This window comes from Carassius auratus, chromosome 31 (assembly GCF_003368295.1).
Source record: "Carassius auratus strain Wakin chromosome 31, ASM336829v1, whole genome shotgun sequence".
In the NCBI taxonomy this organism is placed as follows: Eukaryota; Metazoa; Chordata; class Actinopteri; order Cypriniformes; family Cyprinidae; genus Carassius; species Carassius auratus.
Genome location: NC_039273.1, coordinates 4,625,692 through 4,653,043, shown reverse-complemented (window position 1 = coordinate 4,653,043; position 27,352 = coordinate 4,625,692). Strand labels below are relative to the sequence as shown.

At 35.2% G+C, this 27,352-nt stretch overlaps 2 protein-coding genes across 2 annotated transcripts; one reads left to right on the top strand and one right to left on the bottom strand.

The window, feature by feature from the left end:
• The first annotated feature begins 1,529 nt into the window (after positions 1-1,529).
• On the top strand, positions 1,530-8,084 carry LOC113050281 (mitochondrial glutamate carrier 1-like). Its single transcript, XM_026213093.1, has 10 exons — positions 1,530-1,681; positions 2,874-2,996; positions 3,131-3,256; positions 3,602-3,657; positions 5,785-5,875; positions 5,964-6,082; positions 6,240-6,432; positions 6,536-6,690; positions 6,777-6,852; positions 6,970-8,084. Exons 2-10 carry the CDS (start codon positions 2,980-2,982, stop codon positions 7,127-7,129), a joined length of 993 nt encoding a protein of 330 aa, XP_026068878.1. The 5' UTR covers positions 1,530-1,681; positions 2,874-2,979; the 3' UTR covers positions 7,130-8,084.
• Positions 7,789-24,591, bottom strand: LOC113050283 (CD81 antigen-like). The gene is made up of 8 exons (XM_026213096.1): positions 24,340-24,591; positions 20,578-20,680; positions 13,694-13,791; positions 12,332-12,406; positions 12,147-12,230; positions 11,978-12,043; positions 10,282-10,365; positions 7,789-9,536 (listed from the first exon to the last, which is right to left on the bottom strand). Exons 1-8 carry the CDS (start codon positions 24,406-24,408, stop codon positions 9,471-9,473), a joined length of 645 nt encoding a protein of 214 aa, XP_026068881.1. The 5' UTR covers positions 24,409-24,591; the 3' UTR covers positions 7,789-9,470.
• Between the last annotated feature and the right edge of the window lie 2,761 nt (positions 24,592-27,352).

Sequence of the window (27,352 nt, the reverse complement as noted above, 5' to 3'; positions counted from 1 at the left end):
TTTTATCCCTGTCCAAACATGTACAAATCAATACATTCTAATTTGTAATGCATTACATAATGGCATGGAGGTTGTTCTCCATCTTTCAGTAGTTATTTCATTATTTCTCCTTATTAGTTTTCCTTTAATCATGTTCATTCATATGTAGAGATGGCCATTCCACTGTGATCCCCTTCATATTATTCAAGGATTCCTGTCGGCTTGGTCACAATCTGGCCAATCAAATGAGAATGGCGCAGATGCTTTCTTGACAATAGTTCATGAGTCTATGTTGTGATAATCCAATTCCCTGATATAATAGATCAAACACTAAAGCTGGTGGAATCCGCCTGCTCTGCAGTCTTTTGCAGGCTTGTTGGGACTAGGAAACCTTCCCCCTTTGCTCAGAGTCCAGTGGAATTTTTCTGCTGCATTCCTCTTTCTAAAACTGGCTAGACTTGAAACATAAACCAAAGGTTGAGAAGCCCAAGGCTGAATTTCAGTGGGCCTGTTGTTACTGCAGTTTAACATAACTTTCATACAGGTCCTTCTAAAAAAATGTGTTTAAGAAAAGTCTGGAAGATAAAATAACAGTATGACACAATAGGTTATACAGCTCTGCAATGTACTCATTTAAAATAGAACTGATCCATAGTTCACGAGTTATGATTCAATGAGCTAAATAAAGCTGTGACTGTGACTGATAACCACCAGCTTCAGGTCTGATAGTTTTAATATAACACCTCTAAATTAATGGTCTGTTGTTTTAAGCTGTTTACTTAAATTATAACTTTATTACTAGAACTATCAAATATTAGCATGTTTGATCACTGATCTTTCTGGAGTTTCACTGAGATAAAGCCTCCAGGGATTTACCTTCATCATGCTCTAGGAAGAGGCTACAGTACATCTCTTAATCACAGTTAGGCTGCTTAAAGTCATGACATTGTGACTCACAACACGTTTATAATCACAGGGTTTCTGGAATAAGCTTGTTTTCATGTTAGTCTTTTTCCAATGTTTATCATTTCGACTCGAGCATTCTAATGTTAATCAACACAAACAAAAAATAGGTGTCTGAGAGAGTATAATTTTTGTAGTTTCTGTGATTACTGGAGAACACATACACTATATTTTTGTCTGCTATTCTAAAAATAAGAATAGAATAAATAAATAAATAATATCTGGGGAAACTAAACATGCAAAACATCTCTTTAATTAGAAATTGTGAAAATTATAGAAGAAATGTTAAAGAAAAATTCATACATTTTATATACGATGTTAATTTTTTTCTTTGTGCTATCCAGTTCTTAATGTATATATCTTATGGAAAATAATATAAATCATAACCATACATAATTATTTACTTCTCTTTTATTACGCATACATATTGTGTTTAGAACCAGCGGAACTATTGTTCTAGAAACTTCACAGAACTAAAACAACCCTTTTCTTTCGATAAGGCCGCTGTAATTTGACACCGTGTCCACCCCTCGGCTTTAGACTCATAGTAGGAGGTCCTTAGAACTGACTGCAAATGGAATGGACAAGTACATTTACACCCGGCACAGATGCCCCGCCTCCTTTTTTAAAGCTGAAAGGAATTTTCCATTCAAACATTCATACAAAGTCCCTCGTCGTGGAACGTTCTAGAATACGGAACCTCATTCAAACATTTGAACCATTTCGGCTAATTTCTGAGGTAAGTGTTTATTTGGGAAAAAAGCGTAAAACAGATTTTTGTTGTAGTAACGTTACTAATATATAAGTTAAATAGTAGAAATATCAGAAGAAATGTTGTGCAGCAAGCTCTTCACCGACCAAACGTTTACCGGTAACGTTTACTAATTTTAATATCTTTATTGTTGGAGACAACAGTTCTCTCAAGTGTTAATTTTTAACGTTTTTCATTTTATCGGTTTTTGTTTTCCGGGTAACTAACCTGCAGTTTAGACCGTTAGGCGAAACCGGGTAAAAAAAAACCGGGTAATTAACTTCCGCTTCTTTAGAAATGCTGACTGAATTTCCTTAACCGCATTCAAAGGGTTGCTTTCGAGAATTGTTTTTTTTTTTCTTTTTCATGTAACGTTACTTAAGTTAACTGTCTTGTTAATATTTTATCTTTAATGCAGCAGCCAAAAAAATTGAGAATAGGAAACGATATTTTTATTATAAATTGTAAAATTGACAAAGAAACGTGCAAAAACTTAAGCTTGTTTGCAAACCAAAGGCAATGGTCGTGTAAGAGGAATGTCACTCAAACGCCTCTTGCTTGTGCTATTATCTTGTTAAATTCCTGTGAAGTGAATTAGCGTTTTCCAATTCGAAAATAAATAATCTCTCTAGGTCGACTCTTTTTTTTTTTAATGAACACATTTATCTGGTTCGTAAAATCAGTTTGAAATCGCAATTAGAGAGTAAACAACAACCACCCTTGTTAATAAACTAAATAATGTGCATATGTATGGCTTTTACCGAAAGTGACATTTTAAATTATTTAATAGGCGGGATATCAGAGACCGCGTGATTGCGTCTGTACGTAAAAGAAGAACAGCCCGCGCTTTGAAATAAACTATTCGAAATAGCCGATTCGCGGAAATGAGTTGGATTTCCCTTCAGACTACTGTCTGTTATCTGTGCTCAGAACGCCACAAAGCCAACCCCCCTGACTGAACACATGCGTGCACACTCTTCCTCATTAGCCGGTAGTGAGTCAGTCTCGTCTGACCTTACGGCTCAGTGTTTTGGCCGGTGGATTAAAACGTCACGTAGGAAGAGCTTAATGACCGTGAGGTGTAAGTTATTTGTTGCCGGTTGTAGAGTAACGTTACGTGTAGAAGGCTTATTTCAGTCAGTTAACACTTTTAACACTGATCACTGTGTCTTTTCTCCAGGTCTCTGCATCTCGAGGTGTGAACTTTCTTCACTGATTACTACAAGAAGCTCTCATCAAACACAATCCTCATCTTATTCCTGAAACTTGTCTCAACAATTCACACAATGTCTCAGCAAATCAGGTACAGGATATTATAGATCATTAATTACATTTCAGGAATTAGGTTAATTACTAAAATTAAATGTAAACAATTAATAAGTTATATATATATAGAAGTATATGTTTTGATTTAATATTGTACATTTTCTCCTTTAGCCTTCCTGCCAAACTGATTAATGGTGGCATTGCTGGGATCGTTGGGGTCACTTGCGTGTTTCCCATTGATTTGGCCAAGACCAGACTCCAGAACCAGAGACCAGGCCAACAAGTCTACAAGAGCATGTAAGAGCTCTCCACTTATTTTTTTTCAATTCCTTATTGTATTTTAATTCACACACACCATTATTAGATACTCCTGCTTATCATTCCTCACTTTGATTTGATGAGCTTCGGTAGTTAATCCTAGTGGAATGTGTGATGCGTGGTCATGCGTTAGTTTCCACCTGATGTGATGGTTCAACTGCTATGGTCCCTGCAAAGCCTTATAAGGATTGAGGCTAGACCATGTTGCTTGCATGATTTAAACGCATACTGAACATGCCACACATAGTTTTTGTTGCTAATACAGGTTAATTTGTTGAAGCAAAAGCAGGCTGACCCATGTTAACACAACTGTTTGTTTTTTAGGATTGACTGCCTCATCAAAACAGTACGATCTGAGGGATACTTTGGCATGTATAGAGGTAAGATTTACTTTTATTTTATTTTATTCCTAAGTGCCTTAATGTATACTATAGTTATGCCCTGTTTAGATTAGTATATCCCCTTATATGGCAAGATGGGAACACCTGAATAGACTTGAAGAATCCAGTCCATAGCACTTCGGACAAAGGACTAAAACAGCTTGGATGGTGGTAGTTATTTGTTGCACTCAATTAGAAATATTGAAGTTTCCTAAGGTCTACATAATTAACTTTTAATTAAACTTTCTTATTTTTAAGAATATTAAGATTATACTTTGGTTGGTAAATTACCACAATAACAGACTAGAGGAGTACATGACCCTTTATTTTGAACCCTCTGATGCATGCGTGGCGTGCACTATAGTGGGATTTGAACTATTCAAGGTGTAATGTTGCATCTAAACCTCCATTGGGTGATTTTTATTTGACCTTCATAATTCTACATGACTGTCCCTATTCCTGACCACATTCCACATAATTACATCTTTAATATTTGCCATTAGCTTATGTTAATGGATCAATCTCTCAAAATACAATATAATATTTTAAATTCATGAAAATGATATACATAAGTTGGAAATGGTTATATGCTGTTTTTTTCTTTTAGAATTAATAACCAATGAATCAGAGGGTTATCTTTAAATGAAGGAAATCAAACATGGTGTAATTATTACCTTTGGTTGATCAGTTATTCAGTAGACCAATATAAGTGTCCTTGAAGAGTGTTATCTGTGGGGTTTGAACGAGATGGGAGTCAGGGTTTTGTGGCGGGTCTCCATTTCTGTGAGGAATGCTGTTGTTTGCATCTGTGTTTTTCATGTTACAGACATGGGTCCCCGCTGGGATAGTGAAGGCTAGCCGATAAGGCGCAGCCACGCTGGAGGCAAATCATTTATCATGGTTCTCACTCTGCTCTATTACAATTAGGCACAATTTTTTGTTTTTAATTTGTTTATACATAATAATTGAATTTTGATTTTACTTTTTTTGCTGTGTCTTTGAATTATTTTTGTTTTTCCTCAATATCCTTCCTTGCTCTTGTCTCAATAGGTACTAACCCATCTTGCCATGCTCTTAACATCTAGAATGTTTTTTTTTTTTTTGGATAATATATTCATCATCACCACCACTTTAAGGTTCTTTTTTTTTCTTCTTCTTCTTCTTCTTCTGATCCTGTGAACCACCGCTGTGCTTTCTGTAAAGACAGTGGCATCTTAAAATAACATGGTTTCAATTAGGGCTGGGCAGTATGACCAAATCCTTATATTACTGTGAATGTAAATTCAACCCAAAATGTTTTATCTTAAAATTATATAATACCTTTTTGTAATGAAGAATTTATCAATTAAAGTTACTTGGTCTTAACTCCTTTTATTTTTATATGGATTATTTTCTATAGTACACAAACTTGAGGAATGCACAACAAATCCAAATGTCTGACATCAGTGTAAAAACAGCTCTTCACTTTATCACTTTAGTTTAAAAACCGACTCAATACAGCAGTACGTTATAAATGTATTATAGAAAGTACATTATAAATAACATTATTTTAAGCTGTTGTGACCTCACATCAGTTGATTAATATTAAAAGTAAAGTTTACACGTGCAACACATCAAACCTACACAAAGCGATCTTCATTGGAAGCGGCTGAATGGGACAGTTTAGAGAATGGGCTGTATTTCTCTCTATTGTTTGCAGATTGAACACTGCATAAACAGCACAGCTGACACATTTCCCTACTATTATATACTGTTATACTGCACAACCCTAATGTCAGTCTTTTTCTGGAATGTGCCTGCATTCATTTTTATCTCACTACAATTATGTAAATATTCTATCCTATTTTTCTGTCCTCTTTGTTTATAAACTAGATAATTTTTATGGTTTTGTTCACATTATGTAGAATCCCCCTCCATCATCAGCTCACAGTCCTCTCATAACCTTTGCTTATATTCTTACAGTCTCTTAGTAGCATTTTTATCTTATAATCTGTTTGAATGGTATTTGATAAGGTCATGTCGTAGATTTATCTCTTGTTTGATGGTGGTGGGGAATGTGTGTTTGCTGAACTGTGATCAGTTGTGGAGTAGTTTTCTTTAACCCTCTTTTTTTTTTTTGTCTTTTAGGTGCTGCGGTTAATCTTACACTCGTCACTCCTGAAAAGGCTATCAAACTGGCTGCCAATGACTTCTTCCGGTGCCACCTCTCCAAAGATGGGTATGTTTGCTGCTCCTGCACATTTTAGTGCTTGTTCAAATGCATTTTTTTTCCTATAAATATATAATCATTGCCTTGTTTGTTACAGGAGAGGGCTGACTGTATTTAGAGAGATGTTGGCTGGATGTGCTGCGGGCATGTGCCAGGTTATTGTCACTACTCCAATGGAGATGCTGAAAATTCAACTTCAGGATGCTGGGAGACTAGGTAGGTTTCCTTTTTGTGCTGAATGAAGCAATGCAATCTAGCCTGTTGAGTATTCTTGATTTTGATTGTTCATTTGGCATGTAGTAATAGGAGTACATTTTGCGTAGTCTAGTTTTATTACTCACTCATTCATTTAACTTTCTGATCATCTTCACAGCCGCTCAGCAGAGAAAACCAGGCATCATTCCTCCCAATAGACTGGTGACCACAAATGCGGTGTTGAGTCGCTCCTACAATGTGGTACCGAGCAGCTCACCCAGGGCCGTATCAGCCACCCAGATCGCAAGAGAGTTACTGCACTCTCACGGCATTCAGGGGCTCTACAAAGGCCTTGGTGCAACTCTATTGAGGTAATGCATCAAACAGTCTTTACTTTAACAACACTTAATGCAAACATTCACAGTAATGAGACCATAAATGACTTTTCTCCTTTTTTAATTTTTTCTTTTATAGAGATGTACCTTTCTCGATCGTCTACTTCCCTCTCTTTGCAAATTTGAACAAGTTGGGAAAGCCCTCCCCTGACGCGACTGCACCATTTTATTGGTCATTCATCTCTGGATGTGTTGCAGGCTCCACAGCTGCTGTTGCCGTTAATCCGTGTGATGGTAAGAGCTGTTTTGGTCCTCTTCAGCCCCATTTAATTGATTCATGAAGAAATGCAAATGCTCATTGTTTTTATTTTATTTGACAGTGGTTAAGACCAGGCTGCAGTCTCTGAGCAAAGGAGCAAACGAGGAATCCTACAATGGCATAATTGACTGTTTCAGGTGACTCATCAGTTAAATTACTTGTCTTAAATGTTATGATTTAACTCATTTCTAATTTTGGAATGCGAGTATATCATCTACATCATGTGACCTTTGCTTGTTTCTTTGTTCCTACAGCAAGATCATGAAGCGTGAAGGTCCGTCTGCTTTCCTGAAGGGAGCAGGCTGCAGGGCTCTAGTCATCGCACCACTGTTTGGTATCGTGCAGGTCATGTACTTCCTCGGTGTAGGAGAGTTTATCATGAGCCAGTCCACACTAAAGCTAATCTCTGACTGAACAGACCCCAGTACCGCTCATATTGTGGCAGCTACACAACCAACTGTACATTTCAAGAAAAGATAAACATTAATCAAGATGGTAGAGCTGTCGAGAGAACGGCAACTTCTACTCTGGTTAAGTTCTTGTGAGATTTTTCCAGCCTTACCACACATCCTCTATGGTCTATGGCTTATTTGATAGGCCATGGCCAGAATTTTGCACTTGTTGGTAAAGGATACATCTGGAGGAAAGCGCTTAAGATGTGCTTACACTTTCTAGAAGCATATATGTGAAAGTTTCCCCTCAATGAGGGGAGACTGGTGTCACTAATGACACTGATTTTATGTTTTTCATCTATACATCTATAATTCTTTTTGTAAAAGTCTCTTTTTTCCCTACTCAGAATGCATTGATTTCTGTGTTTTTTTTTTTTTTTGTTCTTGACAATGTTTTCAGTGTTTTCAATTGGGTTACTTAATATTTTTGAAGCTTTCAGATCTTGTAACTCTAAATTGTTAATAGTTTTAGGGAATGTCATTGACATTGTGTTTCATTTCAGTCTTTGAGCTAAATTTTGGGGGAAGGTACAAAAGGTGTAGTATGGAATGACTACCTAAAACATACACAACATATGATGCATATTGTTTTTATGCAATATTTTGACACTTTGAAGACGTGCATTTATTATTTTTATTTTTCATTACGTGGACCAGCATGTTACAACTGTAGCTTCCAGGGATTCCTAGTCCCAAAGCATAGGTCATTATTTTTTTTCAATTAACAGACAAACATGACAAACTTTTCACAAAGTTTGAGGGACCTGGCCTTGAGCAAAAGGCTGTATAAGTGCTGTGATTTTAGAAAATAGTATTAACATCTACCTACAATGACGCCTCAATGCATCATGGATTAATTTGTTTAATGTAATGGTCTAATTCAACATTACAAAAATGAATAAAAACAAAACCATTTACTTGTGTGAGCTGTTTTAATGTTGTTCAGGCTTTCATGCCCTGTGACCATATTTTTATTTCAAAGCCATTTACATGCAACGATTCTATGAAGGAGTAAAAAAAAAAAAAAAAAAACTACTGTAAAAATGGCCATATTATTGTAATTGCAAACATGTTTATAATGGGGCTTTTTGTCAGTTACAAAGGCACATAGATCAAGTGGGTCACAATCCTGAACAGACCTGTAGAAGAGAAAGATTAAAAGAAGAAATTGATTTGCTTAAGATGTTTTTTTTTTTTTTTTTTTGCAGTTCTACAGCAGTGTTGAAAATGACATTTATCTTCCAAAAGTGTTTGCACTTTACAGAATCAAAATCAACCAAGTATGGGAAGCCATATGTATTAACCAGTAAAAAAAAAAAAAAAAAAAAAAAGATCAAACCATTGACACTTAAAGTCAACATGAATCAAACAATTTTGAGGTGGTTATTGTCTGGAGGCTGAAAGTTGAGTTTCCTCTCAACAGTACCAGTTTTTCAACTCTGTTGTTGCTGTAATCATAACCATTAACCAACATAAAATTAATATTGGCAAGATTTTTCAAAAGGTGGCCTATGGGAGTTTCCTAGTTAACATCAACAAATAGCCCATTCAAAAGCTGTGAGGCCGAAAAGTTTCATAAAAAAGATCAAGTTGAGTCCTGAGGAAAATTTATGAAGCTAATTGTTTCATTTGAACCTTTCACAATAAAACTAGGAACACAATAAAAATGAAATGGGTTTGATTTTGAGTTCATGTTGACTTTATGTTGACTCAATCCACTTCTCAGCTTCATTCAGTATCTTTATGATATGGCAAAATTACAACAATCAAAACATTAATAACTAGCAAAATAAACATGACCCATTATCTATTAGCACATAAAACATGGTCTAGTTCACACAATAAATAACATTAAAAATAATATGAATAGTAGTTGATCAGTGAGGCAACAGAGAGCTTATTTACATCAGCAAGTAAATGTAATTTCATTACGTCTGAACTGAAAGACTCAAGAACTTTCTATTAAGGGAGATCAAGTTTGAAAAAAGTGAGATGTACACTGTGAAGATTCCCCTGGTGATGATTCAGTAATAACTAATTGAAGACAAAATAAATGTAAAGGTTAATTTGGTTACAGTAGTAGTCCATGCAGTGGAGGTCATCATCAATCAATGCGAGGAACAGAAAAGACAGAAACAATCAGAAATAGAAGGCTGATCACAAAACAGTACCACAAGACCCTCACTGCCTCACGGGAGCTCCTCCACCTCCACCCGCCCCCCGAGCCTGAATGTGATGGTCTGATGAGGTCAAAGACATGGGCTTTGAAACAGTCCAGCTGGGTGAGGGAAACCGCGAGGAACCTAAATAACTTCTCTGCTGTTCCGAATGGCGCAGCATAGAACCATGCTGAAGATCATGCCAATTATCTGCCAAAACAGAGAGGGAATGTTCAAATGTTAAACATGATAAATATAGGCTACAGTGTTCCTAAAAAGTATCTGAACATTTACCGTATTTTCCGGACTATAAGTCACACTTTTTTTCATAGTTTGGCTGGTCCTGCGACTTATAGTCAGGTGCGACTTATTTATCAAAATTAATTGAATGAACCGAGAGAAATGAACCAAGAGAAAACATTACCGCCAGAGGGCGCTCTATGCTGCTCAGTGTAGACTACAGGAGCACTCAGCAGCATCTCTGGCAGTATAGAGCGCCCTCTTGTGGCTATAGACGGTAATGTTTTCTCTTGGTTCTTGGTTCTAAATGTATGCGACTTATAGTCCAGTGCGATTTATATATGTTTTTTTTCCTCATCATGTCGTATTTTTGGACTGATGCGACTTATACTCGGGTGCGACTTATAGTCTTATAGTCTTAGAAAAATAACAATAAAAAATTATTACAATTTAAGTATTTTAAGTATCCTCATACATAAACTATACTAGCATAGGACTATGTACTATATAACATATCTTGCAACATATATGCAAACTATATTATAGCTTGGTTCTAATTAAGGCACATACACACATACACATGATATTATAACTTTTAACATCATAATTCTGTAAAGCTGCTCTGAAACAATGTACCATGAAAATCATTATACAAATATGTTAAGATTAGACTTTTTTTTAAAGCACAAAAACAAGTTTGATAGAATTTTGTTACCATAATTCCAGCGATGCCGATGCCAACATATCCAATTATGAAGAGTTTATCTTTGAAGAAGTCTTCTATAGCTTTGTCACAATCCTTGAAAATATTTCAAAAGAGCATTAGTTGAGTGTGGCAAACTGATGTAGAGTGTTAATGTTAAAACAACAGCATGCATACAGATCTGTTCTCTTCTACTTATTAATAATAAGTTATAAAAGTTATCAAATATAACGGTTATAAAATGAATAGCTCTGGCTCAATAATCTGATTGGATGAGCCACTATCAATATTATAAAATAGCAGAGTTATGCACATTTTATAACCAACAATTATTACTTAATGAATTGGCTATAAACTAATTGAAATATGTACAAATCATTATGATGTATAATTGTGTTTCCTACCAAATTATGCAGATAAGGGCACTGAACATTTACTTTATTTTACGAATGTTTAAATTAAAATAAAAAAACGAAACATTGTTTGTACTTTCATTTTTGCAAAAAGTCAGTGAGACTTTTACACTTTTACTAATTTTTTTTTTTTTTTTTCAAATAAATGCTGTTCTTTGAAACTTTCCACTCGTAAAATAACACTGAATCTTTTTTTTACAGTTCACATAAAAATATTATGCAGCAACATTTCTTTCAGCAAATCAGCATATTAAAATGACACTGAAGACTGGAGTAATGATGCTGAAAATTCAGCTTTGCCATCATGAGAATAAATAACATTTTAAAAGATTTTAAATAAAAAGCACAAATGTTAAATAGTAAAAATATTTCACAATATTACTCTATTTTATATTACATATATACACAAACACATATGGGGCTGCAGCTGAATGGTTTGTGGTGCACAGAACATGTTTCAATGGTTCATTTCTATGGTCTTTAGCCACAGTAAACATGCTGTTGCGGTTTCTTTTTCTCTAATGTGCTTTGCTGATTGGGATCAACTGACAGTATGAAGTTGACAACTGAAGCACAATGTGACATGATGTTTCTCAGCCGATCAATATGCCTTCCCGTCTGCTTTAAAAAAAACCTGGCGCCTTTGTGCCGCTGTAGGCTTATCGGATCAAGTGACTCATGGGACATCTTGCCACCGTCTGCTTCATTTCTCTCTCTAAGCCCCTCTTACCTCCTCACTCCACTGGTCTGTGTCCCGCACCCTCCCTCCCTCCCTCCCTCATACTGTACAGAACCGCATGGCTGCCATCTAAGGGTCTGTGTCAGAATTGCTCATCATTTGAGGATAAAACTTGTCCTTATTTTGAGTCTAAGATCACTATCCCAACAAGCTCTGAAGTTTAAGTGACACACATAATAAAGTAAAAAAAAATAGGCCACAATAAAAAAAATCTACAGGGTATCATAGTAAGTAAGAATTGGTTGGGCTAAGTAAATAAAATGCAATGTGAAAATGGCGGTTGCTAACAAGTGTCTGAATTAAATTAAATTAAATTAAATTAAATTAAATTAAATTAAATTAAATTAAATTAAATTAAATTAAATTAAATTATGCATTTAGCCGACGCTTTTATCCAAAGCGACTTACAGTGATGGTACTACAGAGGTTGTCAGGATATTAATCTACATGTGGAACAGGTAAACACATCTATTCACTAGTCACTTTCACAGCCTCATTGTGTTTAGAATCACATTCTTGCAAACTGAATGGTCATACGAGATATTTGAACATATACCGTGTCAGGACTGCCATTAGTGCACAGATCAGAAGGTCGAGAGGATGCAGTCCCGCAACAATCAAGCTGTGAAAGAAGAACAGAAATGTCAGAAGATGATGGTGACACTACCACTGTAGCCACAGATCATTTACTAACAGTGTGTCTGTAAAACAAAAGCTCTACTTACCACTTCGTGATAGATGGATGTAATAGCGGTCCCGTTGCTCATTTCTATAGCAGACTGGTAATACTTTTGAACATCCTCAATGATCTAGAAACACATGTGAGAGTATCTGATCATATCACACCCTTAGATGACAGTAATTTTCATATTCATGCTCAATAAAATGATTGATCCAGTGCATGACATACCTTATCCTTATTCAGAAAGCCAAAGACCCCAGCAGCGACCTTTGCGCCAAAAATGACAAGAAGGCAGGCGAAGAACTAGACCGTACAAAAGAGACTTCACGTTAGTTTGTTAATACTGACTGCAATTCAACAGTATCATATCACAGGATATCAAGAGGGTTATTCCTTCTAACCCAAATTACAGCAGTACAGAATCATTTGAAGTCATATGTCTATATAAAATTCACAGTCAACATGAAATGGTACTCATAATATATATATAAAATTACGTATATAAACTTTTATTAGATTTTTTTATTTTTTTGCACTGATGGGCTGTGCACAATCAGACCAGGAACATGTATTAAGAAGTAAATAGGGTCCATTTCAGGGATGTAACGAATCACACATTTCTCATCCTTCCTTTTTTTTTTATTTTTTTTTTTTTTTACAAAATGAGATCTAAGATCAATTATAAATGAAAAGGGGGTTTTATTATTATTTATCAGACAAAATGCTGCACATTTCTTTGTGAAACTGAAATGTTAAATGACAAATAAAAAAAAATCAAATAAATCTCTTCATATAAACAAACTAAGGTTTTGTCTGTGCTCTTTCCACTAAAAACTAGAAGCAACCACTGCATTTTAATCATGATCCAAACAAAGATGCCACATATATGCAACATGAGCAGTTTTTCATTTTATTTTGCTTTTGATTTCAAATTTTTAGGAAAAAACAGTATGGTCTGATTTAAGTTTTGTGAAACTATACTACAAAAAAAATCTGAATGAAACAAAAACAGACAGGCTGCATGAGAATGCAAATTCAGGCCCTGTTTACACTAGTTTTACAATTTCACTGTGACAATTGAAACGCATGTCACATTACCATTCATGCAGGTACAACAATGAGCATGATGTTATTGTTTACACTGTCGTTTTAAAAAGTCTCCGTTTTGATCTGTTTACACTGAAACGCAACCCTGGAGTTTTCAAACTAAAACGATGTCTGCAGCACTTCTAAGTCTTTTCAAAGGTCGAAAACGCCGGCGTAGTGTAAACGACAGCCATAACTGTAGCGAAAGATACGTGTACATGTATCACGATTCATTTAACACCTCAAATGACTTGTCTGACATATTTTAATTTAATATTTATTTTCAGCCACCTTGGCATGCATCATTATATCTCCAGTCCATTCTGTTTCATGCTGACTTTAAATGCTTGAGTGTGGACAAAAGAGCTTAGGTCAGATTTATTCTTGAAGAAATCACAAAAGTGGTGCTTTAAAGCAATCACAACATTTAGTGTCCATACATGCAGCAGACAGGAATGGTGAAACAGAGTTTTGTTCATTTAATGTTGCGTAGTTCTCACCCACCAATCCCAGAAGACACTGTGACTCCCTCACTGCCCCGAAGCAGCCGAAGAAGCCCACCAACGTCATGACGCCTCCCGCTCCGATCAGGATGTACACCGCTGAGAGAAAGCCAAGAGTACAGTGGAATATTTAGAGTTAGTCTATTTAAAGTAATCCACAAACACCCCAGCATGCAGTTCACTGTATGACCAGATGATGGCAGAACATGAAAAGATCTGTGTAGTGAAATCATTTTCAACTGTAAAACTGCTCATATGGATATGGCTTTTGAACCAGAGGGCAAATAAATTAAAATAATATTTTCTAGTTATGTTTAGCTCTGAGATGCTTTTCGGCTGGATTCATGTTCTTTATAATGTCCCTATCTAAATGGACAAATGAGCAAATAAGTAATTAAATAAAAACTGATGGGGAAACTCTATTTACGAAGAGAAAAATAAATTACAGTGCTATTTTGGTATTATTAAATTTAGAATTTGCATTTATTTTCAGATTTCAATTAAGTGTTCGTTATATACTTTTGTCTTTTTTTTTCTGGGTTTTTAAATATTAATATTCAGGTTTAATTCATTTTTATTTTTAGACACGTTTTAGATTTTATTTATTTACAGTTAGTTATTTTAGTGCTTCAACACCAAGGCTACTTTTTTTTGTTTTTCACCTAAAATTAATATTTTATTTTATTTCAAACTTATTTCAATTTACTAATTGTTTTTTCATATTTTCGTTTTAGTTAACAATAACAATCCTACATTCATTGGCCATAAAGAGTACTTTATGCAATTATTTGTATTTATTTTAATTATGTATAATTATAATATGTGACCCTGGACCACAAAAAAGTCTTAAGTTGCTGGGGTATAATTTTTAGCAATAACCAAAAATGGGTCAAAATGATTTTTTTTATCCCAAAAATCATTTGGATATTAAGTAAAGATCATGTTCATGAAGATATTTTGTAAATTTCCTACCATAAATATATCAAAACTTAATTTTTAGTTAGTCATATGCATTGCTAAGAATTCATTTGGACAATTTGATTTTGGTGATTTTTGGTGAAAGATGATTTTCTCAGTATTTAGATTTCCTCTACACCCTCAGATTTCTGATTTTCAAATAGCTCTACATCTTTGCCAAATACTGTCCGATCCAAATAAACCATACATCAATGGAAAGCTTATATATTTAGCTTTCAGATAATGTATAAATCTAAATTTAGAAAAATTGACACTTAAGAAATATAAGGTAAAAAAAAACATGAACAAACCTTTATTATTAAACTTCAATGTGTAATCAAGCTCTCTCGGTTACTATACAGTGTTCAAGGATCAGTCTATTTCAGCTTTCTCATTTTATGGTGGTTTATGAATATGAACCCAGGTGTACTTTTAGATGACTGAAAGTGAAAGCTGCTGATTCTAATTCTATAAAGATTCCGTGGGCATTTCCAGATGGGTCAAAAATCAAAATCAACCTTACGTGTTACTGTACTTTCCCACACGATGCAAACTACAATCCCACACAAAAACACAAGGCCCACAAGCTCACTGCAATTCTTGTGTTTTTGGGAAGTTTGAGACGGTGTGAAATGCGTCTACTCACAAATCTCCAACAAGCAGAGTTTCAAAAGTCCTCTGCTCAACAGAAACAAACACTCTTTGTGTGCACAACACACACAGACACCACAAGCTCACCCAGTGCCCTGAGACATTATCATATTTACCAGCGAGATTCTTTCCCCCAAACCAGTTAAGCACATATTTCACTGGTCAACTCAATCATGCAGTCACTTGTGAAGAAAAGTTCAAATAAATCATTGACGGAACTGACCAGGCCAGTTTTCACGTAACTGATTTGTGTAAAAATAAATAAATAAAATCACACCATTCACTGTAAACATCGACTTAATTCTCTAAGAAATGATGAATTATGCAGCTATACAACATCCCAGGGACAGAATCTAAGACCTGGACAAATTAAAACAACAAAAAAAAAAAAAAAAAAAAAAACTGAAAAAGAACACACTGTTGTTATTATTTTCAGTAAGTTGTTTTATGATCTAAATGGTCCCAGAAGAGATTATATTATTTGATTTGCTTTTTGACTAAATGATCAGTAATAAAACAATATGTATAATAAAAAATTATAAGAATTATTATTTTCAAATAAATTATTATTAGACATAAATAACAATTGTATAAAAAACAATAATATATTCATACCATTATATTTATGCAAAATTGTTTTAAAACAGTAATGATGATGGTTTGATTAGCAGAGTAATAAAACTATATAAATTATGAATGTTTTTATTAATAATAATAAATAACAACATAACCAATAAATTGTTATTAGATGGCAAAACAACTTTGTATAAATATAATGATAAAAGTAATACTTATATATTTGGTATATCTATACAAATTTGTTTTATAAAATACTACCAATAACAATATTTATAGACTATTATTGTTAAGACATTAAAAAACATAAAAAATATAATGTATTAATAATAGTAATAATGATTATGATGATGATAATCCTCATCATTGTCATCATCATCATTATTATTACTCCATTATATTTATGCACTGTATAATAGTTACCCATTTATATTCATATTTGTTTTGGGCTATCTAATTGTTGAGCTTCACATTTTTTACTTGAGAATGAAAGCCCGTTGTTTAAAAAGTTCTTTGATTATATAAAGAAAATTTTATAGAAGTAACTTTATTTGTGAACATCATTGTTGTGTTTTTCTTTAGAGACCAAATGTGTGAAAACCAATAAACAACCATCTAACAACACCCGAGCCAAGCCCTGGAACCACTCTTAACTTTCTTCCCAAAATGTAAAGCTGTAGTTGAAGACATAACATTTCAGATCTATTTTGGACATTCATGATTACAGGATTTTCACGCTCTTGTTGTCGTTCTCCTCTTCTTGCCAATTAACTCACCATGGCAACAATTCAGGCACCCCAGACGCAGGGCGCTAAACACGTCTGTGTGCCACAGTCACTCGAGACGCCGTCACTAGGATGACACAATCTCTCTCGTGAGCAACTGTTTTCCCTCGCCACCATCTCAGAGCCACTTAAGACAAGCTACGGCCAAACTGAAGCGCTCGGTAAAGCTAAATGTGCTAAATATCCCTGTCGTTTAACAGCAGACTATGAATTAACAGCCAACAGTATATATAAGCACAGGTTTACATTTCAGGTATGACATCTCCATTCTCCAAGGAGTCAAGTAGACCAAAAGGCTTGCCAAAAAGCACAGCGCTGAAGCTTTGCTGAGGTTTTATTAAGGCTCAGGGAAGACAGTTGTCACAACACACAATAATTAATCCCCAAGGGAGAAAAAAATGTTGTTTTCGATGACAGGACAAAGGAGATTTGACACAAGTCCTCTGTGAGTTCACCAAGCCCTTTCTACTTTTGACTTCCTAATTGCCAAATGGATGGAAATCATGCTGTCATTTCACATAAACATCCCTCCTGCCCTCCTGCCATCCCTAAACATCTGTGGGCAGAGAGATCTCTCTTAAACATGCCAGAACTCAAGTCAGTTCAGATGGTCATGACTTGAGAACATGGAAAATGGGCAATTGTTGTTTACCAACGACTCAAAAACAAAACGGTTGACTCATCTGCGAAGATGTTTACTGGAAGATCACAGGCTGTCAGCTTTCTCTCAGGATTGAGAATAAAGTTTCTAGCCATATCAGCCTAGAAAATTGCAACTTTTCATTTTCTTTCGGTCTTAGTACACAATGTAACTACAGAAGAATTAAGTTTTAAATAGGAAAAATAAAGAAACTTTTTGGTCATTTTTGAGCGAGATGCTAACGGTCTAACCAGATTCAATGATCTATGCTAAGCTAAGCTAAAAGTGCTACCGCAAGACCCGGAGATCGGCTGAAAGGATTCGAAAACAGTACAACTCAACTGTTTAACTCAACGGGAGTTGGAAAATGATCCTATTTTCACAAATAGTGCAGTGTTCCTTCAAGACGAATGCACGGATCTAATATACTGCCATGTAGGCCTATCCGATTTCTTTCCCAATTGTTTATGTTCACTTAAAGCTGCAGTAGGGAACTTTTGACGCTCTAGCGGTTAATAAACAGAACTGCTTGCGTCTTGCGGAAAAGAACATCGTAGCCGGAACTACTTCTCTCTGTTTATGTCTATGAAGAATCACAAAGGTACTGTGTTACTCCGCCGCGGTACCCCCGAAGCAATCTAAAATAGTCTGAATATAACACTTATTATAGGTGCACCCTAGTGATTCAGGACAAGCCAAAAACACGGTTTGGAAAATGGATTCATGGTGTACTCGCTTATTATGTTCATTTTTCTACATTTTGAACACAAACAAAGTTACGGAGCGCAGCTCTGATTGGTTGTTTTTTACCGGGAGCAGTCCGTAACTGCAAATGGCAATAGGACCACAGGGAGGAGCCAGAGGAGCTTGATTTTTTTCACAGATTATCTGTCTCATATTCTACTGTCAGGACATAATGACAGGTTTAATAAATATGTAAAAAATATTTTTTTTACAAAAGTTCCCTACAGCACCTTTAAGACATAACTGACTGTTGTTAAGTAAATACTCAAGAGAATGTTGACATATTTTCTATGTATATTTGACAGTTTATGTGCAAGTCTGAAACTCCAAGTATCGTGTTCAGCTCCACGTCGGAGCACGCACACAGAACGCACGTGAGGAACGGGCTCTTTCACAGTTAATGCCCTTTTATAACTCTTATTAAAATAAAGCATGTCCCACATAAAGACTGCCTTTTACTACAGTAATGTACATGATTTGACTGATTTGGATGTTAAACTTAAGGACAGGCGACATGAGGACATAAAAGATAACAATCTGTACAATTCGCTTGAAAAGTAGATCACAGACATCTTAAACATTGATCACTATATAACATCGTCAGATCGCACACCCTTAGTTTAATGTTAGGATTTGAGCACAATCATGCATTTATTGAAGTATCACAAACTACCACCACTTCAGCGGCAAAAATAGTTGTAATTTGCTTTAGGTAAATATTGATTTTCACATGATACCCAAATCAACATCTGAAATGTCTTCAGTTAAATAAGCTGTGTATAATATTAGCACATAAAATATAACTACTTATTTTAGTAGTATTTTTATCTTGCTTCCTGTTTTTGTCTCTATGCATCTGCTCCATTAGGATCCACAGAGCTTCTCTGACTTCTCCTTTTTCATTTTCGGTCTGTCACCGAGACATTATTGAAACATTTCTGCTTAAGGTTATACGAGCCCTGATTAACCTCACTCCTCAATTTCTGGGTATCTGAGAATATGATATCAAGACTTGACCCAGTATTGCACTTTGTTTCACAATCGCTGTGGTTAGCAGTTGCAAAGTAGTAGTTTGTCCATTATAAGTGCTTAAATGCAGCTCAAGCCTGCAGTCTAGTCACCAGAGGTCCATGTACATTATCTCACTGCAACCACGAGCAGAAAAACAGCAGGATGCCGGTTCTAAATGAGCAAATAAAAGTCCTTAAACACTGTTCTACAATTAGTGAGCCCTAACCATTTTAAGTAAACAAATAACTGCATCAATCTTCTACAAGACCAATGAGATATATGGAGAAAGCATCCTTACAGTGCACCACCTGCCTGCTCTGGGGACTAAACCAGAGCTAGAGGGGAAATAACGTTTTTATAATTCACCAACACCAGTTAGACAGCCTCTCTTATGAGAAATCAGCTTTAGCCATTAGCAAGAACCATCAGTGTCCCTGCTCATTCATCACAGCTAAAAACCAATATCAGATACACCATTACAGATGCCATTAGGGCTCCATGACACAGATGGGAAATTTCAGCCTGACACTGACGTTGGAGCCTGGTGCTTTGTTAGTTGCTTGCATGAATGAAACTGCAAGGTATGGGTTACCTAATGACGGTTTCTTTGCTTTGCGACTGATAGTCAAGTTAAGTCACCTTTATATGTATATTGCTTTATACAATACTGGTTGTGTCGAAGCAGCTTTACTGACAGGGAAATAAGGATAATAAAGTACCATGACTGAACTAGAAAATGCCACATAATCATAACAACACATACTTTTTATCCAATTATGTGGTGCATAATTACAAATTTTGCATGTTCAACCAAAAAAAAAAAAAAAAAAGAGAAGTATTTAATGACTATTCAGCATCTGATATATTGCACAAAAAACCCTCAGTACACAAAGTGTTTTGTTCTGTTTTTCAGTTGTTATTGTAACTAAAACTATTAAAAATCTTTTTTTTCTTTTTTTGGTAACTGAAATAATAAAATATAATATGAATATTACATGAAATAGTTACTTATATACTAATAGTGAATGTAATAAATATACAATTATTATACTATAATGAGAATTTAAAATGTTGCCTTGGCATCTAACTTGAAGTGTAAGGTTAAATAAGTTTAAGTAAATTACCAAAACAGAAACTGAAATAAAAATAAAAAAAGTAGCTGTAATAATAAAAATGACAAATGCACATTGCAAACGTACTAAAATAGTAAATAACTTTGGCCAACACTGCTGTGCATTTATTATAATTTTTCTCTGTGTTGCTCTATTACTGTGATATAAACCAACCATTCCTAAATGATCCAGAAAAAGAAAGGAAATTTTGGTTGGTCATTTTATACGTTGGTCACATGATCTCTCCCCTTCATAGATGTACACATGGCCAGTTTAATCTCCTTAGAACCCCAGTAAGTCTCAATTTCTGACACTTTATTATGGCTTAAGGTTTATGCAGGTTTATGAAACCTACAAAAACTGTTATGTAAACATGTGATGTGGGCTTTAACATTCTTTTCCAACTTACCAATGAAGAAGTGCTCAGGGGCATCATTTTCGGCTAAGAGGTCGGTCGTTTTTGGGTCAAACCTTAACCATAATCCCACAGCCAACACCAGTAAACCCGACAGCTGCAAACAAGAAAAATCACCACTTCATTAGATCGCTGTTAAAAAAACTATATTTGTGTGACATTTGCTGGTTTACTCCATGTCACTCCTTACACATTCTGCCCAGGTCTATTTACAAACTCCCGAATAGGGGTTTGACTTTTGAGAACAGAATACTTTGTATTTTGCATATGACTGTAACTTGAGAGATGACCTTGACTAAAATAGAGCATTGATTGACATTCTGTAAGATAAAGCTCTTTATTGTGATAGAGGACACAACCATTTGTCGATCTGTAAGGACACCAGAAAGTCCTTTTAACTCCTAGCTATCAAGTCAAAGGACATAAAAAGTCTGCATTTGATATCTCATTATCTCTAATCTTGTAAATTGATTGTTTTATGAAAGGAAATTTGTGTGTATTGTGTATTAATGAGTCAGTCATAACTTTTAATGTCAGAAATTATGTCCATATTTGTAGTCATAATTATGACTATCTAATAATCTTGACTTTAAATGTCATGCCATGTCAATGAGCTTTTATGACAATTATGATTTAACAAAGCATTCTTTTTTCTTGTTTGGTGGAAATGGGATTCCATTGACCAGGTGGTTATTGTAAAGGCAATTCAGAAAAGGTTGAGCATCAAGGTCTAGCATCAAGCATGCTGCAAATAGTTTTTAGGGCCATTGTAGGTCTACTGTGGTGCCCATCTCTATGATCAACAGGCAGGCTGTGCCAGTCTGACAGGCTTGTCCTGCTGGCATCCACCATCCCCCGGTGCCATCCCTACGCAACACCAGGACATAAAACTGCACAGGACAACGACCCACTTCTTTTTTTGCCTGCCCTCTCAAAGACAAAGGCCTCGCTGTCCAGCGCAGTGAGACCACTCTACAGAGAACTACTGACTGACGCCACTGTCCCACATTACATCTTACACTAACTGTTTAAGCCAATCTAATGTGACCATTAGCAAAGTAACAAAATCACAGTGTGATGAGGAGTAGGAGGAGTTACATGTGGTCTTTGAACGGTTCCTATGACTTTTGTGCGGATTCAACAACCAAGACTGAAGAGAGGCTTAATAATTAACTTCTTTCACATGAGCTTTAAATGGAAAATAAAAATCAGTTTTATATGATGCAGTGTTGTTGTAAACTAAAACTAAAACTGAAATTAAGCTATGATAAAAACTAAAAAAAAAAAAAAAAAAAAAAACTAGAAACTAAAATTAAAGAAAAATTAAATAAATTAAAAGATAAGAAATTAAATAAATGTTGCCTGGACAACTAGCGGAAATAAAATAAGTTTCAGTTGAAGAACTAAAATTAAAAAAGAAATTTTAGAAAAGAAAATTAAGCTAAGCTAAATTTAAATAGAAATATATATATATATATATATATACACACACACATACATACATACATACATACATACATATATATATATATCCTACAACTTTAAAACATTTCTTGAAAATAAAAAAAATTGAAAGAACACTGATCCAATCTAATTATAAGATCTGTTGGCTTATGCATTAAATAAGTATACATTTAGACAAGAACATTATAATTTTTACTATCATTTATCAATTATTCGCAAGACATTTTATCCATCTATAATAGATCTGTATAGAAATAATGCATTCCTGTAGTTCATGGATGGCACTATAGCAACACAAAAGTCATGGTTTGATTCTCAGGGAACGCATGAACTGACAAAATATAAAACTTCAATGCAACGTACCATAAAACACAAAGAGTGTCTATGCTCAATTTTTTCATACAACAAAACAGAATGGTGATTTGTATTGCCATGGTAAAACAAGGATAAAAAAGCACCATTAAAATATAAAAAAAAGCGGTCATTTTAAGCATTTTTCACTAATAGACTTCGAGTGTAACTTGAGGCATCAACTGGTCATATGATACATGAAAACCAGTGACTTTTTCTTTAGTGACGTGATGCGCTAATAATGGAACATGGATGTGAAAATTGAATAATGGCTTTGAGTCTATTTCTCACACAAAGCTATCATTTGACTTCAGCATACTTAGAAAAGAGTTCTAATCAATCATTGTGATAAATATGGGGTCAGAATCACATATGAGTGAGTTTTATTTCTGGGTGAACTATCCCTTTAAGAAATAGCAGCATGCAGGAAAAACAAGGATACCTTTCATTCAGAGAATGATGAATTTATGTTTATAGCACAAGGATTATACTTTCATCAAACAAACTTATAGTCAAAAGCAACCGAGGCCATAAAATGATAAAAATATAACCTTAGTTCCACCTCGCAGGACATGCTTATCAGATGATTTTACATCTGATAGAATTACTATCTAGAATTACTTATCTCTCTGCTTTGCATGCATGTGACAAAAACCTGATCGTCAATGTGGCCTGGTCTTTGAAGAAATGATAAGACTATATTATCCAGAGTTTAGTGTCAGTTTCAATGCACCCTTCAGACTTCACTTCAGTCCGGTGAATAAAGGAGTGTTGAAAACAGCACAGGAGGGTGGTACTTTCATTTACTTTCCACAATAACCCGATCCTTTACTGACTGAAGTCTAGAGATGAAGGTTTGCTCATTCATGAAAGAACAATTAACAAATTTCCACTCATCAACACAATATGGATCCACACAGTTTTTCTATAAATTGACCGACTGAAATCACATCACAATCTCAAATGATTCCTGTATAAATAACAGTAATTCTGTGTATCTGCCCAAGCATGAGTTATATTGAAAATGTCACAACAAACTGACAGTCTGTTAAACATTTGTCACTCTCAGCCGATGAGGAGTACTAGAAAATGACTCTAGGAGCCAAATAAAACACACTGGGTTATTATCCAACATGCAAGTGAATTAACAGATCGATAAAAAACAATAAGCAACCGTTTTTCCTATGCTATGGACTTCACAGTTTGAGGCTCAATCATTATACATTCAGGAGAGACTGAGCCTATTCTCTTTGAGTGTGGTTTCAAACATTTAACAACATTTACATTATTGCGTTTAGCAGACACTTTTATCTAAACTGATTTTCATTGCATTCAATGGAACACATTTTATTAGTAATTGCTATCCTTAGGAATTGAACCAGCGACCAGCATGTGTGCGTGTGCGTGTGTGTGTGTGTGTGTGTGTGTGTGTATGTGAGAGAGCGAGAGAGAGAGACTGTATCAAATACAGGTTAAAAATATTTAACATGTATGTAACAACCAGTCCCATTCTCCCCTATACTAATCTCTGGATAGTATACAGATAACAATGTAGACTTTCTCTAACACATTGGTACATGGTGGCAGTCTATCTATAGTAGACAGCATTTTGAATACGTCTGCACGTGCCTGATGCTCAGACGTGTTGTCCAGGTATGAGACACAGCAGACATCTGCCACGTACTTGCAGTTTACAAATACATCTGCATCCCAAATGTGGTGCTACTGTTTGCTGCTAGAGTCCACAGAGAGCTGCTGCACAATGCCAAATGAAAACACATTTGCGCCAAAACCGAAAGAACATCATACAGATGTTGAGAAACTCCCGGGACAAACAGTTGACAGCAAAAACACGTAACGTTACGTTTGCGTTCTCGCATTTCATTCGGAATCAAAGCATGTCTGTGTGACATCATCAGTAACGTTACTTTCCGCACTTACCCAGAATATGAAGTTGAAGACGAACAGCAGGTATTTGACACATTTCATGCCGCCCTGGACTTTGCTCATCCTGCCTGCTGTTTCGTTCCGCGCGTTTGCCGTTTCGACCAAAATGTTTGCGCAAATGTGCAGGCCTGTCTCAGAGATGTAGGTCAGTAATATTATTCAAGCCGAATCCACTCACGGTCCGTCAACAACAGCGTCGCTCGCGCGTGTGTGTGCAGTTCGCGAGTGAACGCGCGCGCACGCGGATCAGCACCGCCCATTGGTTCAGAGGGACGATGGCAATGATTCGTTCCCGCGTTTTCCTTAGACCCGAATCTCTACAATAACAATTAGAGATAGATAGATAGATAGATAGATAGATAGATAGATAGATAGATAGATAGATAGATAGATAGATAGATAGATAGATAGATAGATAGATAGATAGATAGATAGATAGATGGATGGATGGATGGATGGATGGATGGATGGATGGATGGATGGATGGATGGATGGATGGATGGATGGATGGATTTTTCCGGGTAGAAAAAAATAGAATGACCAGATTTAATTTTGCTGTGAATTTAGAACGATATGAAAATAATTACATATTATATTTAATAGGATTATATATATATATATATATATATATATATATATATATATATATATATATTAAAATATAGTTAATTATTTTATTTATTTTATTTTGTAATTTATTTTTTTATTTTTTTCCTTTTTGAGATGCACATGCACTCAAAAACATTGTTTCCCAGTTTTTAGAATTGCTTGCAGGCATTATGTTTGAACCTAAGGTGTAATTTACAACGCCTTCATGCTGTGGTCAGACATTCGGAGTATTCATTATTGAGTCTCTTTCAGAAGGTTTGTCTCACTGCACAACACATCAGTCACAATCACCATTGTCTGCTGGTTTGAGGTCAAACTTAGGACACGCTGAGATAATCTTTCTCACATTTTCAGGAGAGACTGTCATTTTACTCTATAGTTATTCAAACCCATGAATAGGTGTATTTATGAATGTATTTAAACACATAAAAGCACACTCTATATTTTACAGAAATTATATAGTTAGACTATATTTAATTTGGTAAAGGAATCTGACTCTCTGTTTTTGTATAAACTTTAAAATGCTTTAATACAATGATGTCAAAACACAAGTTGTGCCAACAAATAAAGATCAACCTATCTCTCAAAATACAATGACCAGCTAAGTTTATAAAACATTATGAAGTTTGAGTAACCTTACAGGCTTTGACCATCATAAAGCCAGCAAAACCTGAATATGATTTCAACATAGGCTACATAGTTTTATTATTGTGTCATGCGTATAATTATTAAGGATTTTAAGGACTTATCAAGGATTTGTGACCCTGAAAAGAATAAAAATAAAAAGGCTGTATTTGAAAAAAAAAAAATCTAATTTCTTTATTTTATATATTTCTTTCCTTTACTATGTTTTATATGTCTCTTCATTTGTATTAAAGGATGTGGTCATCTCTGATTCATTTCAAAGTGAAAATGCTGCTATCTTAAAAGATTGTTAATTATTATCTCAGGCTTAGTCAAGAACATGATTTCCTGTAAATCAAGTAAATCATTAAATGAATGAACAGCCCTCTATAGAGCTGCAATAAAATCAGGACATGTGATATTTGATATATTTTGTATATGAGCAGTTAATTATGTTACATTTATTTAAACACCATAGAGAAAAAAATGGAAATGCTATTGTAAGTGTAGTGCACCCTCTAGTGATAAAATATGTGTAGTACAAACACCTGGACTTTTACTATTGTACAGCAGTGCACCAAGTAATGGTAAAATTGGCTGAAATGACATCTGGTATCTTATTTCTGCACTTATTCTTACTATTACAGAAGAGAATGCAAACATTAAATGGACCTACTTGCCCTCATCAATTGTAGATTTGCGGATGAACCACTAGAGGGCGACAGTTGTTTGTTTTTGAATTGGTTCATCCAGATCTGTTTACTGTGAACAGCAGTGGTCTCAAACTCAATTCCTGGAGGCCCACAGGCCCACAGTTCTGCACAATTTTGCTCCAGCCCTAATCAAACACACCCGATAGAGGAATTTCTTCTTCGCTTGGAGCTGGTTGAATCTAAAACCTCAGAGCTGTGGCTCTCCTGAGACTGTACAGTGTACATCTTATCGCTTTAGATACCTTAATTGAATGTTGTCTCTCAATTAAGATTTTGAGACTTTATGTGAATGTAATTAGGGAAACTTCAGCCTTTCTGAAGTAGATAAATCCTACATTGTAATACGCACGCAGAAGGCGGAATTAGCTTTGTTTGAAATCTCCATGGCATGTCAGTATCATCCACAGTTCATAAATCTCACTAATATTCTTTGCAAATTAAACAAAAGGGGCTCTCTTAGATTTGTCACAGAAAACTCTCCATAGGGAGCTGTCCTACAAACAATTAGAGACACGCTTGTTTGTTCCATTAACGTGAGCATAAGGACAATTCTCTCACATTCTTCATCTGAGCTCACAGTTTGAAATAACTGTTGACCACAAAACGTCCTTTTCTAATGAGAGCTTAGATTATATAAAAGTGACTTTGTCTGAAATAACGAGCTTTTTACCTGACCCACACTATACTGCTAAACAAACACGTGCTGATGAATGACCTTGTGGGTGATGTGATAAATAAACCTAACAATCCTGTTGATTATTCCACCAGAACTTTGACGTCTGACCTCGCAGACCTGTGGCTTTCAAGCTCCCAGACATGACCTCATCATTTGGTCATGCACCTGACCTTTGGCATGCGGTCTCCCTCTGTTTACACAATCAAACCCGAGGTGGGTCTCACAGGCCAGCGATCTATCTGTTTTTTTTTTAAGACTTCCACATGCTGCCTAAACTAATGTATTCAGAGTCTGGTTGGAGTGACACACCTATCTGTGGATGTTAAAATTGCTTTTTAACGATTTTCACTCTCAAGGCCAGTTCTCTTGTCAAAGGAATCTAATG

Bases quoted from the DNA above. Each gene is read 5' to 3' on its own strand.
- LOC113050283 (XM_026213096.1), bottom strand. From the start codon at position 24,408: ATGAGCAAAGTCCAGGGCGGCATGAAATGTGTCAAATACCTGCTGTTC. The intron at 20,681-24,339 runs GTAAGTGCGGAA...TCTTGTTTGCAG, and splicing joins TCTTCAACTTCATATTCTGG to CTGTCGGGTTTACTGGTGTT. The intron at 12,231-12,331 runs GTATGTCATGCA...ATGTGTTTCTAG, and splicing joins GCTTTCTGAATAAGGATAAG to ATCATTGAGGATGTTCAAAA.
- LOC113050281 (XM_026213093.1), top strand. The intron at 5,876-5,963 runs GTATGTTTGCTG...TGTTTGTTACAG, and splicing joins TGCCACCTCTCCAAAGATGG to GAGAGGGCTGACTGTATTTA. The intron at 6,853-6,969 runs GTGACTCATCAG...TTGTTCCTACAG, and splicing joins GGCATAATTGACTGTTTCAG to CAAGATCATGAAGCGTGAAG.